This window comes from Phyllostomus discolor, chromosome 7 (assembly GCF_004126475.2).
Source record: "Phyllostomus discolor isolate MPI-MPIP mPhyDis1 chromosome 7, mPhyDis1.pri.v3, whole genome shotgun sequence".
Lineage (NCBI taxonomy): Eukaryota > Metazoa > Chordata > Mammalia > Chiroptera > Phyllostomidae > Phyllostomus > Phyllostomus discolor.
Window position 1 is genome coordinate 129369953 of NC_040909.2, and position 16739 is coordinate 129386691.

At 48.7% G+C, this 16739-nt stretch overlaps 1 protein-coding gene across 2 annotated transcripts in view; it reads right to left on the bottom strand.

Annotated features, from left to right (window-relative positions):
* Positions 1-16739, bottom strand: part of WASHC5 (WASH complex subunit 5) — a 54004-nt gene that overhangs the window by 5081 nt on the left and 32184 nt on the right. For both annotated transcript variants that reach the window (XM_028533923.2, XM_036031413.1), the window contains exons 18-28: positions 16290-16391; positions 15398-15577; positions 14194-14318; positions 11963-12125; positions 11464-11566; positions 11296-11375; positions 7927-8030; positions 6664-6793; positions 5265-5361; positions 4077-4230; positions 1024-1111 (exon numbers count right to left, since the gene is read on the bottom strand). In XM_028533923.2, the coding sequence (XP_028389724.1) occupies positions 1024-1111; positions 4077-4230; positions 5265-5361; positions 6664-6793; positions 7927-8030; positions 11296-11375; positions 11464-11566; positions 11963-12125; positions 14194-14318; positions 15398-15577; positions 16290-16391 (1326 nt within the window). The remainder of the gene's footprint in view (positions 1-1023; positions 1112-4076; positions 4231-5264; positions 5362-6663; positions 6794-7926; positions 8031-11295; positions 11376-11463; positions 11567-11962; positions 12126-14193; positions 14319-15397; positions 15578-16289; positions 16392-16739) is intronic.

Genomic DNA, 16739 nt, shown 5'->3' on the forward strand with positions numbered 1-16739 from the left:
CTCATTCAGAATTCTACATGGACTTCAAAATTTTATATTTCAAAAATTTATAGCTTTCTTTTTAAGTTGTTCTTTCATACTCCTTCAAGAAGTTGTTCTTGGCTATATTATTTCTTTGTAAATTCTGTGAATAGTAGCTTTTTTGCATTATATTTTTGAATTGGCTATAGGATTGGATTTACTTCGTTACTGATAAAATCAGCTTTTCTGAACTCTTAATTGCTTTTCACATGACGGTGGATATTCAAGGCAGACAGTTAGATCCTCAGTAGAGGAATGGGTCGTCTTCCCACCCTGCACGTGTCTGTTGCATTTATTATACTGTCTCGCACCTGGGCCGCAGTTCCAGCCCTGCCTTCAGTGAGGATGCCACTTGTCTCACGACGCAGCATGGCACGGCCAGCTAACTTTAAAAAACATTTTTGGTGTTTGTTATAAAAAAGGATCTTTGATTCCTAACCTACTAATTTTTAAAAATCAGAATGGCTTTTCAGCATCTTTTAAAAGTCTTTCACATTTATATACCAAGCTCCCCACCTTGAGCTAAAATCCACCCAAATAGAAGTACTAGTAAAGAAGAGGAAAAAATGTCTCAACAGGTTAAAGGCAGTGTGTCATTTCTAGAAAGAGCGGTTGTATATCATTTTAGCCACGGCATGAACTTAGGTTACTCTGGAGAGGGAAGAACACACCGCACTTGGTTATTTCTCTATACCGGCCACTGACGGAATTCTCTCCCGGACCTCGCGCCTCACCCCTGAACTGGCTGAGTTGCTGACTGAAGGAGGGCAGGGTAGACGGCGAGAAGGGGAGGGAAGCTGTCTTAAACTCTGTCTTCTTGAAAAGCACTTGACGTGGCGGAGAGGGGGTAAGATTTTAGAGCTGTGGGCAGAGCAGTGGCGAGGGCACAGCATCTGCTGGGAGTGAGCTGCGGGACCCCGCTCCCAGTGAGTCCGGGGCCCCTCCTAACACCATCTTCTCACGAAAGGGCACGAAGAGCGTTAATCTTTACTTGTCACTCACCCTCCTGGGGAGCTTCGTGTACCGAACGTAGTCCTCCAGGAACAGGAGAGCACCCACAACATCTGCAGGCATTTCAGGTACCTTCTGGCTGTAACGGAGGACAGTCGGGGTCAATCCCCTGCTCTGCACGTGGGAGACCCCGAGCCAACAACACACCGAAACACCGAGTCGACGACAGACTACTGAGTGAGGTCAAAGGAGAAACAAATCCACAGAACAGCCTCTCGGCTCCTGTCAAGCCGTTATCCTGCTCACCTGCCTTCAGAGCAGAGCGCAGACGGGAACATCTGACCTTCTCTGTGGTCACGTGGACCTTCGCAATGCGGCCCCGGCCGTCTGTCTGGACGCATCTGTCTGTCCCCCCTCAGCACTTCACGGTTCGAAGGCCGGCAGGTCCCTGGACGGGCCGTAGTTTCCCACGCCCTCCAGACTCTGCAGCTACACTTGCTCTGCAGGCTTCTTTGAAAGTAAACTTCTAGACATATCTTTCCAGCCCCCACTTGGGAACTCCCTCCTCTGTGGCGTCCTCCCTGGCTCCTGTGGGCAGGTGGCTTTTTCCTTGCTCTCAGTATACCAGGTGCTATCGTCCACCAGCCCTCTGAACTTTTTAGTTGCTTGCGTGCTGGGTTTTTTTTTTTTTAGGGTGTGGATCATGTCTTCGTCGTTTTGTCTCCAGTATCTGGGATTGTGCCTGGACCATTACTGTGTATTTGAGGGTGTCAAACAGATACACCATCTTCCAGTTTTCTGTATGGATCCTACTCATGTACTCGTTCGTACCACTGTATCGCCAGCACGTTCTGGAGCCGAGACTGCAGCGAAGTGAGTGCATGGCACTCTTCTCCTGGTGCTTGCATTCTTAATCGAAATGAGTTTTTAGGGGGAAACTAAGTTCTAATTTATGTACAGATTGGCGTTTTCTAAATCACAAAGGATTTTATGGTCCTGGATTACTAATGTACTTCTCTGATGATTTTTTTTTTTTTTTTTTTTTTTGCTTTTGAAAAGAATGCTTAAGGCCTGGCTGAGCAGCTCCGTTAGTCAGAGCGCCGTCCTGATGGGCCGGTGTTCGATCCCCAGTCAGGGCACACACCAGAATCAAATAATGAAAGCATAAATAAGGGGAACAACAAATCGACATCTCTCTCTCTCCCTCTCCCTGTTCCTTCCTCGTCTTAAAAAATCAATGCATAAAATTTTTAAAAAATATTTTTAAAAAGAACGTTTAAGATGATTGCCCCTGGCAAGTTCCCACTGCTCTCGATCTTTCAAGTGTGTGGCCAGGGCTCTGTTTATACGTGCTCTGCTCGGGACTAGGAAGGACGGCGTCTCCACACATCTCAGGTTCCTATGTCACTCCACGCAGCCAAGTCAGAGACCCTGAGCTGCAGCCCGACTCCGGTATCCTGATGACCTCGCTCAAGGCTGCCAGGAACACGCTGGGCTGGGTTCACAGTCACTAGCGAACAAGAGTTTGCCAACTCTTCACAGACGGCGCAACGTGCCTGGGCGTGGCCAGCATGGAGGTGGCCGGAAACAACCACCCTCCTACCGCCTGCAGCTGGTCCCTGGCCTCCGCTCCCCAAGGTGATTGTTACGATTTCATTAGAGACTTCCTCTTCCTTCCAAGCTCTCTTCTCTTTTTCAATTCTTAAGAAATTGGCCCTTTGAAGCAAGACTGACCCTATGTCCTAGAAACACACCCAGTGCTTGTGTTCTAACCAGTGACTGAGATGGGGAAGATCTGGTCTGACTGAGGCTCATGGGAAAAAGATGCCAGGATTTAAAAAGGACATAAAGTCACAATGAGCCATGGCACACCACGGATGTAAAGCACCCAGTGCTGTCATTTTAGGTGCACTGCGCTCGACAGGGTAACGACCCTCCTCTCTAAGGGGGGCATATCTGGAATCTGGGGACAAGTGTGGGAGAACACATTAAGGTGGCCAGCAGCACACCAGAAGCCCAGAGGCGGCCACCAGTGTGGCGAGTGGTCCACTGCACATCAGGGTGGGTGGAGGGGCTCGCCCAGAGAAAGAAAAGGCCTAAGGCAGCAGGTGACGTGACCGCCTGGAGGTGATGCTGTGGAGGAGGGGGCTGCACTCACTCTGTCTAATCGCAAAGGCAGAAGGAAGCCCAGCGAAGGCCATTTTCAGAGAGGTGGATGACCTTCCCATTTACCACGATCAGGAACTTTCTGATGGGGAGGACGTCTCCAACCGTCTACTGGGTCGCCCTGGGTGGTCACCGGGGCCTCACCGATGGGCATGACCCAGCAGAGGCTGGATGACTACCTGCCAGGGACCCCTGAGAGCCGATCCAGGCCCTTGGTGGCGGGTAAACAAATTGGCCCCTGAAGTCGCACCCGACCAGCTGAGGCCTAGAAGACCAGCCTTGTGGTCTTTGTTACATTGACAAAAGTGACCAGGTGTTTTCTCCCGGATTTGGAATGTGTAACATGACAGAGACTTTAGTCCGTCAGGCTGACCTGTTAGGGTAACAGACGAGGCTCAGGACCCGACATCTCATGCAATTAAGTTTTTTTCCTATCTCAGAAAAGCCACATTAGTGGGGTCCAGAGCAAGAACGAAAGGCTTAGAAGCCTGGTATTAGGTAGGAACATCAGTGTGGTTTCTGTTTCATGGCACAGCAGGAGCCGGGCTGTGTCCAGGGTCTGGTGGAGACGCGCCCCTGCCTCCCGCCGATAGGGTGCGAGCTGCTGCCTGGCTGTGGCTTGAGGCTCCCCCAGGTCTGAGCACAGCACCCCCGCAGGCAGAGGAGGGGCCTGCACTTTCTTCCCCAAACTAATCACCGTCATGACTCATTCGTTCATGCAGAATGACTGAGTGCACCTGGAGGCTCTCCAGGCAGGGGCACCCCGGGCGGGGCCCACCTTGAACTCCTCCAACAAGGAGATGTGCCCTGACCTGCTTTCAGAGCAGGGCAGGCAGCCAATCCCCATCTCCACCGGGCCGACACGGGGAATTCTGCGCTCAGCGCTGGCAGCCCCGCCTGTAACCCCGATTCCACGGGCTCCAGCTGGCCCCGCCTACCTGGTACACTGCTCCACTGTGGAGCGGATAAACTGGCCGATCAGCGCCAGGAACTGCTCCGTGTACCGGGAGTGAAACTGCTTCAGCAGGGTGAGCAGCCCCAGGACGAGTGGCGGCCAGTCCACGGGGTCAGCAGGTTTTCGGCAGACCATCCCTGCAAGGCAACACGGGTCACCGGTCACGCCGCCAGGCCCAGCACTTCGCTTTGGCGGTGCCCGTCCAGGGCGAATGCTCCTGCGGGTCAGCGTGTCTGCGGCCCCACCGTGGCTGGCACATGGTGACCCGGAAGGAAAAACACCTCTGGACTGCCCTGGGAAGTAGGCCCGGGATGCGGGCAGGCTTCCAGTGATGTCAGGGATTCAACACAATAAAATGATTACTCTCTTTATAACTACCACCACTTTGTCCTTTGGAATATATAACTAAGGCATGCGACTGTAGAAAAAAATGAGAAGATATAAAAAATGTAAATGAGAGAGTAAAAATACCTGTAAGTGACTTCTATTAATGGCGGCGTGATATATAAGATAAGATACCCGAACTACTCTACTGTCTTAAACGAAAACAACTAAAGTGCTGGATAAAATGTTTCACAAGCATTTTTAAACTCAATGTTCAGTGTTACACAAGGCAAGAATCTGCAGAAGTGGAGACGGCAGAAGGCGGAAATCTGTGCAGTGGGCTGGGCACCGAGGCTGGGTTTCTCCCTGAGGATTTCTGCCCAGGGCCAGAGGCCTTGTCGTCAGTTTTTACATGTCTTAAAGCACGAAGTATCCCTCTACGACTCTCCGAACTGCACTGTGACTCCTCACACCGCAGCTCTAGACACACAGTGGGCACGTGACCCCTGCTGGAAGAACAGGACATGAACCAAAAGAATTTCCTTCCACACCATAATCAGCTGCCTGAACAGCAAAGGAGAGAGGCCAAGGCCCCACCCATTTTACAAGGTCAATAATTAGCCACTGGAAATTACAGCGGACTACCATTGGCTGACACTAAACCCACCGTCCCCATTTCAGGCAAGGGGCTTTAAATTTCAGGGGCTCCAAGACATGGATTTTATAAACATGTATTTACTTAAGAAGAGATCTCATGGGACATAGCATTCTGTACAAAGAGCTGTTTCATTAGTTAGTAAACTATTGATACTGTTACTTATTGCAAAGAATAAACGTCATACCATACCTAGGTTTTTGTTGTACTGAAGTTTTGGCAGTTGTGCGATCAAAAACAGGAAGTTGATGATTGGGAAATAGGGTAAGCGCTTGGTTGTTATGTAGATCTGGAAAGAGAAAGGCGAGAGAGTGGGTGTTTTTTCCACATGGCACAATACCGCAGAACGCATTAACAAATGAAAAGCTTCCATCCAATTTCAATTTGCTTTTCAGACTACCTAAAACTAGGATGGTTCCATTAACTTGCTGCCTTCAGTTTTATTGACACCACTGGACCCCGTCCCCACAAACGTAACTACTATGTAACAATTAGCCCTTCCGGGAAAGGAACATTTTTGCTGAGAGATTAGCAGTGACTTTCGCTGCTCCCCACAATCCTCTGAATGTCACTAACAAAGGGAGGGGAACAGGGAGGCGCAGGAGTGGGGCAGAAGGCAAACGCAGTCGCCAAGGAGGGAAGGGCGGAGGGAGGGAGGGAGGGAGGGAAGGTGGCAGAAAGGAGGGAAGCTCCATGAGGCAGCAAGGGGCAGTGCATAAGGAGAAAGTGAGATGTCTCCTTTGTCACATGCTTTCCCCTGGGCAAGGTCACAGAGCAGCCCCCTCCAGATCGCCTGGCAGAAAGTAATCGGGGCATACCTGGCCACCTCCCCCCTCCCCTCCAGCCTGGGCACAGGGTGGCATCCTGGCCGGGAGCAGGGCTCTGCCCTAGCCAGTGAGGAGCCCCCGGAAGGGAGGCACCCCAGAGCCCAGGCTCCTCCCCAGCAAGGGCACACTTCACAGAGTCCCTGTGAGACTCAGTGAGAACACCCATGGTTGGTGACACATTTCACAGACTTTACAAAGGGCAATGGAGGGTCTAGATTAACATCCTATGATCAAAGTCATCAAAACACAAACATTCACAGGAACAGGCTTTGCCACCAAATGAGGTCTGACACCAACTTGTGAAAAAACTTCCATTCTCAGAGGATTCTGGAGACCGGAACTGCAGGGAAGAGCCTGTAGCTCTGGGTTACAATTGTGCTGACTGTCATCCCCGAAGGCAAACACCTTCAGGCAGGAGAATCAAAGCCACCACTCAGGTACAATTCAAGTGTCAAACCCCAGATAAACGTAAAGCTCATCTCTTACAGACAAAGCGTGTCTTGCTTTGTAAGGAGCTGGACAAATACTGTATCATTGGATGTCCACAGCCCGAGTCAGGTGGGGAAGGTGTGATCCCCTCCTCCTATTACATGAGGGGAAGCGGAGCTCGGAAGGGCGGGGGCTTGCGTGAACGGAGGCTCTGGGATTGGAACCCAGGTTCCCCCAGTCTTTCAGCGCAGGGATCGGCTACCGGGGCCACATCACCTTTGTGGACCACACGCTCTCCCACCAAACCGTCAGGTATTTTAATTTTAATCATCGACCTTATTCAGTGGGTTGTGAATGCCGGCTGCCTCCAGGTAGGCTGTGATTTCATACAAGAGCGTGTTGTCTTCTTTGGGGTAGGGAAGGGACGGGTCCTGGTAGTGGGCTTCGATGTCTGCGAGGAGGGCCCTAGGTGGAAGGAAAACAGAACGGCGGTAAGTGTTAGAGATGAACTGAATGTATCCGACAGTTAATGTGGACCATGATGTCATCTTCCGGGGCCTCGGTTTCCTCATCTAGAAAATGAGGGCTTGGCCTTCTGGTTCTCAATTGCCACGCCTGTGATCGGGTATATGTGTGAAAAATCTAACCTCAGATGACTTTTCCTTCTGGAGTTAACCCAGATCAAATGCTCTGACCACTCAAGTGTTATGAATCGAGTGAACTGTTTTCAATACCTACTTTGTCAAAAGCTCCGATTCAATGACCAAGACACAGGCACTGCTTATCTTTAAGTAGAAGGTTGGGAACGAGAGCGCGTTGCTGGGGAGGCGGAGGATGTGACTGCACCCCGGGACGTGTGCCCAGAGCCGCTCCCAGCAGTAATGAACACGCTCCCAGTCGCCCACAGGACGATCAGTGACTCAGTCCAGTGGCAAGTCAAGTGTGGACTCTGGTCACACAGTGGACCCTCAAACAACATGGGACTTGGGGTCACCGCCCCCCTGAGCAATTGAAAATCCATGTATAACTCTTGGTCCCCCAAAACTTAAATACTAATGGCCTACCGTTAACCAAAAGCCTTACCAATAACATACACAGTTGATTAACACATGTCTCATATGTATTATATACGTTATTCTTAAAGCGAGAGAAAAGAAAGTGTTAAGAAAATCCTAAGAGAAAGAAAAGAACACGTACAGTATTTATTGAAAAAAAAATGGGTGTCTCAGTGGACCCACACAGTGCAAACCCACGTTGTTCAAGGTCAACTGTGACTGCCTTCTCAGTCTGTGCAAGTACCTAGCCCAGTGTCTGGTGTGCATTAAGTGATCAATGTATGTTGGCTGAATACATGAATCCATCAAGAAAAGAAAAAAGAGAGAGACAAACACACACACACACACACACACACACACACACCCCCCAAGGGACAACACTGAGGAAACACAGGTTTGGTTATCCATGGGAAGGAAGCCCATGAATCCAGAGAGCCTCGACCCAACGAGCCCCCAAAAGAGCAGGTGCGGAAGGATCTGGGGTGCCAGCTGAGAATGCACAACGCCGGCCCACAGCTGGCTCTTCCAAACGCTGGCACTTACTTATTGAGATTCTCCAGGGCAGCCGCCAGATGTTTGGAGTCAAATCGACAAGAATAATTTAATTCATTGGCAATCTGTTTTCTCAGAATCTGCATCTGCCCGACCTGGGAACAGGCAAGAGAAAGAACAGGTAGAACGGGTCAGCGCTGCGCAGTGAGGGAAGGAGGTGCACGCCGAGATGCCCCTTTCTCGGTGGGGCATGCACTGCCCTATGGGGACACTGAAGGACTGCCTGCCCGGGCTCCGTGGCTGAGCGCCACCTCACCTGCACGGGGCACCAGGGAAGGGTCGTTCAGGGAACATCGACCTCAAAAACTCCTGATGTCTAATATTTCACAAAGAGGCTCATTAATGGTCAGTGCTTTATGTATTAAAGGTGTCTGTTTCGGAGCTCTAGTTTTGATCTTTTGGAATAGATACTCCAAGATTAGTAGCTACCAGGAGCAGCCAGCCCTACCTCCTTTACTGGTCCTAAACCGGACTTTTTCAAGACTTAAGGGTGACACTTCCCTCTGATACTCTAAGATGTGGTGGACAGAAGTCTTCCACATCACTCAGGGATAAAGATCATGGAATAATCTGGGTTAAAAAATAACCCACATAAAATGTACCAAGGAGGGCCCCCTAACAGTGCGAACCCCCTAACCCAGGGTCCTTGTCCTTGTCTGTGCACCTCGAACCCCTTCTGGAATCCGGTGAAGCACATCACACGGCCTCAGAACAACTTTTTGTGTGCACAAAATAACACACAAAGGATCGTGGGAGCCAGTTGTAACACAACATAACAATCAGACATTTAGAAGAACGGATCTATGACAGAGAGTTATGCTAATGTGGCTGACCGGTCACTGGTTCCCACGCAGCGATGAGCATAAACAGTACCTAAGACGTCTACAACAGGTGGCAGCAAACTGTTCGGGACTGTGGTTTGAGACAGGTGTCAGCTTGCTCCCATAAACGTGTCCACATCACAGAAACAACAGTACGCTCTAACTTTCTGTGCCGGTAAATTTTTTATTTTTTATTCTAGAACAGGTATCCCTAGAAGATCAGCAGTGGGAAGAGGAGGGACAGGAAAGCAGGCCATTTTGCGATGCCGGCCACAGTAAGGTGGGAGTGAACACGTTTCCTCTGAGTTGCTGGGAACAAAGGGAGATTAAGGAACACAGACCGGTTTGGTTGCCCCGTCCAGTGTGGCTCAGTTGGTTGGAGCATTATCCAGTAAACCAAAAGGGTGCAGGTGTGATCCCTGGTCGGGGCACATACCTGGGTTGCGGATTTGGTCCATGCCTGGTACACGTATGAGAAGCAACTGACTGATGTTTCCCTCCCTCCCTTCCCCTTAAAACCAATAAGCATGTCCTCAGGTGAGGATTAAAGAGAGGGGGAGAGAGACCTCTATGAACAAAGGAAAGTTATTATTTATATAAATGGTACTTGTAACAAAGTGTTAAATGACCTCAAATGTATTACTTTTGACCACTATTCTTACTAGACTGTCATTCTACTTATGTGAAAATAAAAGTCAACGTAAAAAAATGCTATTTCTAAGTAAGAAACTTTTTGTTAATACAAAAATATCATTATTTAAAAATCAGAATAGAGCAAGGCCAAGAACATTGTAAGTTCTCTTAGGCTACTCAAAAATGTGCCTCCAACCTTGCATCTGGTCCATGGAATTCTTTGCTGAATTCCAGACACTGTGTGTCAGGATTCCCTTAAAAGCATCAATCTACATCTGGAAACAGAAATCAAGTCAGTGTAACACAACTTGTGCTTATTTAAAGCACACTGAATGTTGGCGACCAACACTTCCTCTTTCTGGTGCTCTCTCCCTCCGGGCAGCCACGGGAACTGTCTACCCTGTTGTCGGCCTCCTTAGAGAAACTCAGGTGATCACTTTTCCATGATTTCTCTCATGATTTACAGCTGCACTGTAAATATAGCAGCCACTAGCTACATGTGTTGTTTATTTAAACTGATTAAAATGAAATAACATTAAAGGTTCGGTTCCTGGCTCCCCCTCCCCCCAAGCCACATTGCAAGTGCCCAGTATCAGCATGTGGCTAGGGGCCACGTTCACTATTGAACGGCACAGACTATTCCCCAAATGACAAATTTGTCCTCGGGGGCCTTATTAAGGATCACTGACTTAGATACAGTCCTTGGCTACAATGAAAAAGAACGGTGGTCTGGAACACCCACCGGCTTCAAACCACCTGGCAACCAAGCGGAAGACTTCCAGGCCTCGTCCGAGAACCCCCGTCATCCCCCTCGGCCACCTGCCGAGGGGAGACTCAGGCCCCCCAACCTCAGGGCACTCTCCACTCCGCCCTGAAGGCTTCCCAGCAACGAGAAGCTTGGCCTCACAACTCTCAGCGCCTGACAATCACTCGGCGAGGGGCCATCAGACCTACGTAACGGGACGCCTGGCAGAGCCCAAGGCTCCTCGTGTTACCTGTTCTCAGTTCCCAAACTAAACACACTCGTGAACACACAACCCATAAACAACTCACTGAAATTATGGGAAATAAACTGTGAATTTGGCCGAGGCAACGAGTCCTGTCTTCAGTGATTAACTCCTGTCACTAGGAACAAGAGAAGGTGGCTTTTGTGAATTCCCGTGGCATTCTAGACTTTCCCTTCGCTACGTGGTCCTCTGAACCAGGAGGTCTAGTAGGATGTCAGCAGGTTTGCTGAGGAGACAGCTGGTGTTTCCTTCAGCTGTGTCACCCAACATGTGACGATGCTTCGGACGTAACACATGTTCAGTGAAGGGCTGCCGGATGTCTCGGGTCATCACGTGATGAGAAGAGGGCACGCAGAGGGTTCGGAGGGTCCCGGGAGCCACTGTGGCCATGTCACGGCAGGAGAGTGGGGGAGTGGGTTCTACAACGAAGTTAATCTCCGTCCAGCAAAGTAACGTCCTCAGCTCACTTTGCAGCGCACCCCAAAGACGCAGCGCTCTGGGCGTGGTGCAGGGACGGCCTGTGCCCCAGAGAGCCTGGCTTTCCCATCTGTGCAGACACAGACGCCTGTGACCTTGTGTGTGAGGACGGACAGTCACGGAGGGAGGGGAGTTCCCATTTCCTGTGCAGGAGCACCTCCTGCTATAATGCATTTTAGAAAGAAGCAGATCCCTTGAGCAAAAGGAAAACAATGAGCCAACGAAAAGCACAGTCAAGAACAGCCCTGAAGGGGAAGACAAAGAGTCAAACGAACTGTGGAAATGATGACAAACTGAAATACTGTACTTTTGCTTTAATGACAAAGGAGAGAGAAGGAGCTTTCTGTGGGCAACTAAAACAACAAGTAATGACAAATAAAAAAAACAGAGCATTGACCATCACCCTTCCCTCCACAACATACCTTCATTATGGCCTCCAGATAAGCTGGCCAAATCTTCTGTGTTTTGGCAATGGCGGAAAAGTAAATTTTATTCGAATTTGCTGAAAGGTTAAAATAGAGTTTTCCATTTAGTGAATCTGGAAGGGTCGCAGCGCTCGCTCCACCGCAGGCTGGTTCCGGAACACTTACCGACAATGCTTTTGATGGGGCTGACAGCATTCGTGAGGGTCTTTAAAGTGTCCTGAACAGTTCTGTCTCTCAGGACAATTTTCTGAAACATACTGAGGAAATTCTACAACGAGAAGGCAAAATAAAAGAACCAAAACACGGTGAACAAAATGAGCAAGCACCCCAGTTAACGAAACGCGAGGCGGGACGCACAGTGGCCTAAATCCCACCATGCTGCAAGTGGGGTGCTGGGGAGACGGCAACTTCTGGTTCCTGTTAGAAACATCCCGTTTCTAGGGGGAGATTGTTGCCGGTTCCAAAGAGAAAAAATCTCATCCTTCCAAGGTGAAACTCACCAAAACCATCTACCCATACAAATACTATGCCGGCCAAGGATGCTAGTTGATTCTCGTTCAATGGCCTCATGGGAAGCCCCTGAGTGTGTCAGCACGGGAAGGGACGAGAGCGAAGTTGGGGGGCCAGGGCCACAGAACACACGCGCGGACGCCGGAAGGCTCACCTGCAACTCTTTCACGATCATGAAGCACAGGAGCCTGTCCAACCCATTCAGCCCGAAAGTCCCCAGTGTGGTCTGGATTTCGGAGAAGAGGCGGCTGCTGGTCACTTCCTGATGCGTTTTCAGGTCGTACCAAGTGTTCAGCTGGTCAATGTGACATGTCACCCTGAGACAAAAACAGAGCACACCCCAAAATCCCAAGGCAGCTGAGGACTCATGGTTAGGAGACGCAGGGCTTAACAGGAGTGGGGGCTTCGGGCATGAAAAGCAACAGTGACTCGATCTGTTTGATAACCTCTGTACTGAGGCGGCTAATCTATACCTATGTCTATTTCATCGCTATCCAATCTATCTCTCTTCACACTGACACATGACGGACCAGGAAGGTAGCTCTGAGTTATACCTCCTTTGTCTGCCCTGTGCTACGTCCCTGATTTGACGGATTCATTTCCACTGAACGGGGCTGTTCTTTGGAATCACGTTAAGGGGACAAAGTTAGATTTGGGTACCAGGCTGGAGAACTTTAAAGTCCAGAGGTCTCTCCATGGGGGTCCTTCTTTAAAGTTCCAGACACAGTGGGCAAACAGTCACGTGCCGTTTCCATTTTGGTAAGAAAGAAACTTTGAACCCCGGCACCCTGTTGTACATTTCAGGGCACGAGGACAAAGCCACTTCCTCTCTCCTCCCAGGTCTGGCCAGAAACCAAGGTCTCTCTTTAGACTCAGGAGCATGAGGATGACAGGAACAACCATATTTACTGAGCACTTCTGTTGTGCTGGGGGCTGGGCTGAGCTGTCTTGTTCTTCTTCGTGGCTCTGTGATAGACGAGCCACCTGACCCTCAAATTACAGGTGAGATAACTGAGGCTTAGAGGCCTGATTCCAACACCACACCCTTAACCACCACTTCACTGGTTCTCAAATGTGGAGGCAGGGGCCTCACATCACTGGGAGGTTAAGCTGGAAGACAGGTGGCCAGATCCCTCTCTTGGAGAGTCTGATTTGGTAGGTGTGCCAGGCTCTGCAATTCCCAATCTCCACAGATGACATGACCCCAATTCCACGACCCAGCATTTTACTGAAATGGGATTTAGGAGGGAGTTAAAAGAGCCTCAAGAGCTAGAAATCAGAAGAACAAGATGATTTCCAGAACTACATGTGATGTCTACTTTCCGGCTTCCAAGGGTTCTCCTTCCGTTGCCAAGGGCCGGCACTTTGAATGTGTCACTTACGAAGCTCCCAACACAGGTGATGAGCTCAACATAGGACACGAAAGCCCCAACCATGCTTAGTCCTTTCTGCAAGTGTTAGCAGGGCGCTGGGTGGGGAATGTTCTAGAAGGGACTCAGTGATCAGCTCGTGGGTGCCAAGAAAGGAGGAGCTACAAAACATTTTGGATCAATTATCCTTTTACACAAAACTCATGTCTACTGGGATTTTTGAAAGAAGTTCATACATTGTTGAGGGCAGTTTTGATTACATGAGATATTTCACATGTACTCTGTCCCACTGCGTGCCAAGTTCTGCAGTCTGCCCTTGAACACCACAGGGCTCCGGAGCTGGGCTCCAGAGTCAGGGGTCTGGTGTATATTCTGGGCCCACCACTGTATTAATTCTGCGAGCTTGTGCAAGCGATTTAGTTTTTCCCCCAGTTATTGCATCTTTAAAATGGAGATAACAATGTCTGCCTCAAAAGAGTCTTGTAATGAGTAAACGAAAGAATGCGGATCAGGTTCTGGGAAGACAGCACAAGGTAAGTGCTCGATAAAATGCTAGTTCTCACTATCCAATACGCTGGGGGGTTGGGCTGAGAAACAAGGAGATAATCTCAAAAGGTCAAGATATGAACTGACAAGTGCAAGACCCAGTGACTGCAATGGGGTGTGTGCCAAGGTTACTAGGGACAGATGAGCAATCTGTAATTTTAAGAACATTTTGTATGTTGGGATGCCCCCAGGCCCAAGTGCATAGAGCATTAACTGGAGAGCAAGAGAGGCATAGACTGCAGGTGGCCAAACAGACCTTAGGGCTGTTTCAATCTATAGTTCTTTGGCCTGGGGTCACCTCAGTCACACTGAGGAAAATACGCAGTCTCAAAAAAGTGGGTTTGAGTAAACCCCTTAGAAGGGAACCTGCTGTGGCAGGAACAAAGGTGTGACCTGAGTATATGCAGCACCGGCTTAGACTCTGATAGTCCACAGTGTGCAAGGCCCACTGGAAGTCAGAGGCACCTACTTTGGGTCTGTGATCCGCAAGATTTCTCTGCAGAGTCGACCAATAAACGTTACGGACTCGTCCACAGGGGCAAACTTGGGTATGGGAATGTGGGTGGACTGGTACATACTCTGCCAGTCTTGAATCTAGAAGAAAAGAACACATTTTTAGTACATCTTTGACAAGGTAACCTAGTTATGCTTTTCCCACATGGTTTTACAAGAACAATGTTGCATAAAGAGTGACAATGAATGCTCCTCGGTTTCAAAGAGGAGAATTATAAAACTATATTAATAGTCATTCCAAAATGCCACATATCACATTGATTAAAAAAGAAACATTTGTGAGAAAGTAAGGTGAATGAGGGTAGGTGAGAAGAGACACAGGAACTTTTGGTTTGGGGCTCCTGAGCTGCAGGTATCAGTGTAATAACATTGGAAGACACCTAATCTTTCAAGACCTGAATCATCAATTCCCTAAGGAAAAGCTTACAGAGTAGCCCCTTGTTAACTACTAAAATCTCGCTTTTCAGCTTAAGAATTTGGTGCTCAAACAATCCAATTAAAAAACAGGCAAAGGATCTGAGTAGACACATCGCTGAGGAAGCTAAGAACTGGCCAGCAAGTCCAGGAAGAGATGCCCGACATCACTGGTCATCAGGAAAGCACAGATCAAAACCAGAGAAGTGCCACTTCACGCCTGTTACAGTGGGCACACATTTGTTTTAAAAAAGGAAAACAACGAGTGTTGACAAGGACGTGCGATATTAGGAAGGCGAACCCTTGGACGTCGCTGGTGGAAATAAAAACGGCGCAGGCACCATGGGAAGCGGCGTGGTGGTTCATCAGTAAGTTACACGGAGAATTACCACCTGGCTCAGCAATTCCGCTCTTAGGTGTATGCTCCGATCAAACGCAGGTGACTTCTGGCCTCTCGGTCACTTGAATTACAACGACAATGAATGGTTTCATTCTGTAGCCATTTAATCGTGGCTGCTTTCTCCTTAGGACAGTGAACTCCCAGAGGCCAGGTGTCTTATAAACTTTTCTGGAATCCTCACAGCTCCTGAAGGTACCCCAAAGGTATTCACAACTTTCTAGTGCTTACCGATTTTTAGTAACTATTTAAATAAACTTGCTTGTTGGCATTTCTGAGGTCTAGGGTATGTATTTTAAAAGTCAGAAATAACAAATAGAGGCAAGAATTTTGAAATGGTTTCAGCTACCTTTGTTCTTAAAAAGTTATTACACTCCTGCTCGACGTTGTAATTTATAATGCGAGATACTTCCTCCTGCCAAATCTTCAAGGCGTAAATGTTGACGTAGTCCTGTATGTATTCGAAAGAACGGTGGAACCCATCCATGGTCGCTCCCAGCTCTTTCAGCTTGGGCATCAGTTCGCTCGTCTGTTCAAGAGGGGAAACACGAATTCTGTTATGTTGCAGTAGACGGTGGACCACTAATATCTGTATTGGACTTTAAATGATACGCTGACTAAGAGACCATAGTGCTAGTCAGCTCTGGAAATAATGAATTTCTTACCCATCTAGGATGAGTGGGAGCTGATGTCCGGCATCCAGCAAAGAATAAATTTCATTTGGAAAGGGAACCCCATACAAAAGGATATAAAAAATGAATGTGGATTTCTCTCACGTCACTGGATGAATAACTCTATCTTAAAACACAAACTACTTTAGATTGAATGTACTGAGGTGAAAAGAACCCTATATATAAATTTCAGGCCTATTTCTTTTTGTCTTCTGAGGCAAATTACCATATTTCTTAACACACTAAACAAAATGAAAACTTACAGCCTTTCCAGTTCCTATCAGCGTTGGGGTTAACAAGTTCTTTTAACTACAAGAAGTAACTGAATCATAAACATCGGTTCAATTCTTAAATCTGGGGCTCAACAGGTGAAGGAAGAAAGAACTGACTTTAAAACAGATTATAATGTAGGACAAAAAGCACGTCTGTTGACTGTACTGAGAAATCACCTATTAAATACATGCTAGGAGGGAAGGTCTTGTTCATAATAGTTGAAACGGGTGCCCTGGCCCTTCTTCAGACAGAACGGACAGAAGGAGAAGGGATGGCCTCCTTGCGGTCACTTGGTACCTTGGCTCGTGGGTTGAAGATCAGCCCCCTGTGAAGAGCGAAAGCGACGCGTTTCACGAGCTCCTTCCTTATCCCGTCCTCCAGCAGCTGTTTGGGGTCCACCTGCGGGCAGAGCGGAGGGCAGTCAACCACCGGCGGTGGGGGGAGGCGCGGTCCGGAAGGAGGCCAGAGGAGAGATGGTTTACGGAGTCCCGAGTGGAGCGGTCTCTGCCCCTTCCCTGTAGGACTGGGACTGTTTTCCTTTCCATCTCCGTGATCTCCGGTAGACAGGACAGATTATTAAACCCATCACCTCGTTGGGACTTTGTTTATCTCAGTAAAACTCATGACGACGATTTCACATGATGTTCCAAAGGTGGTGGGTATGGAAAGTTTTAAGTTGCCTCCCATTCTAATCACTTCAATAAACGTAAAGAGTTCCTTTTCTTATCACCAGGAGGGGGTGGGACG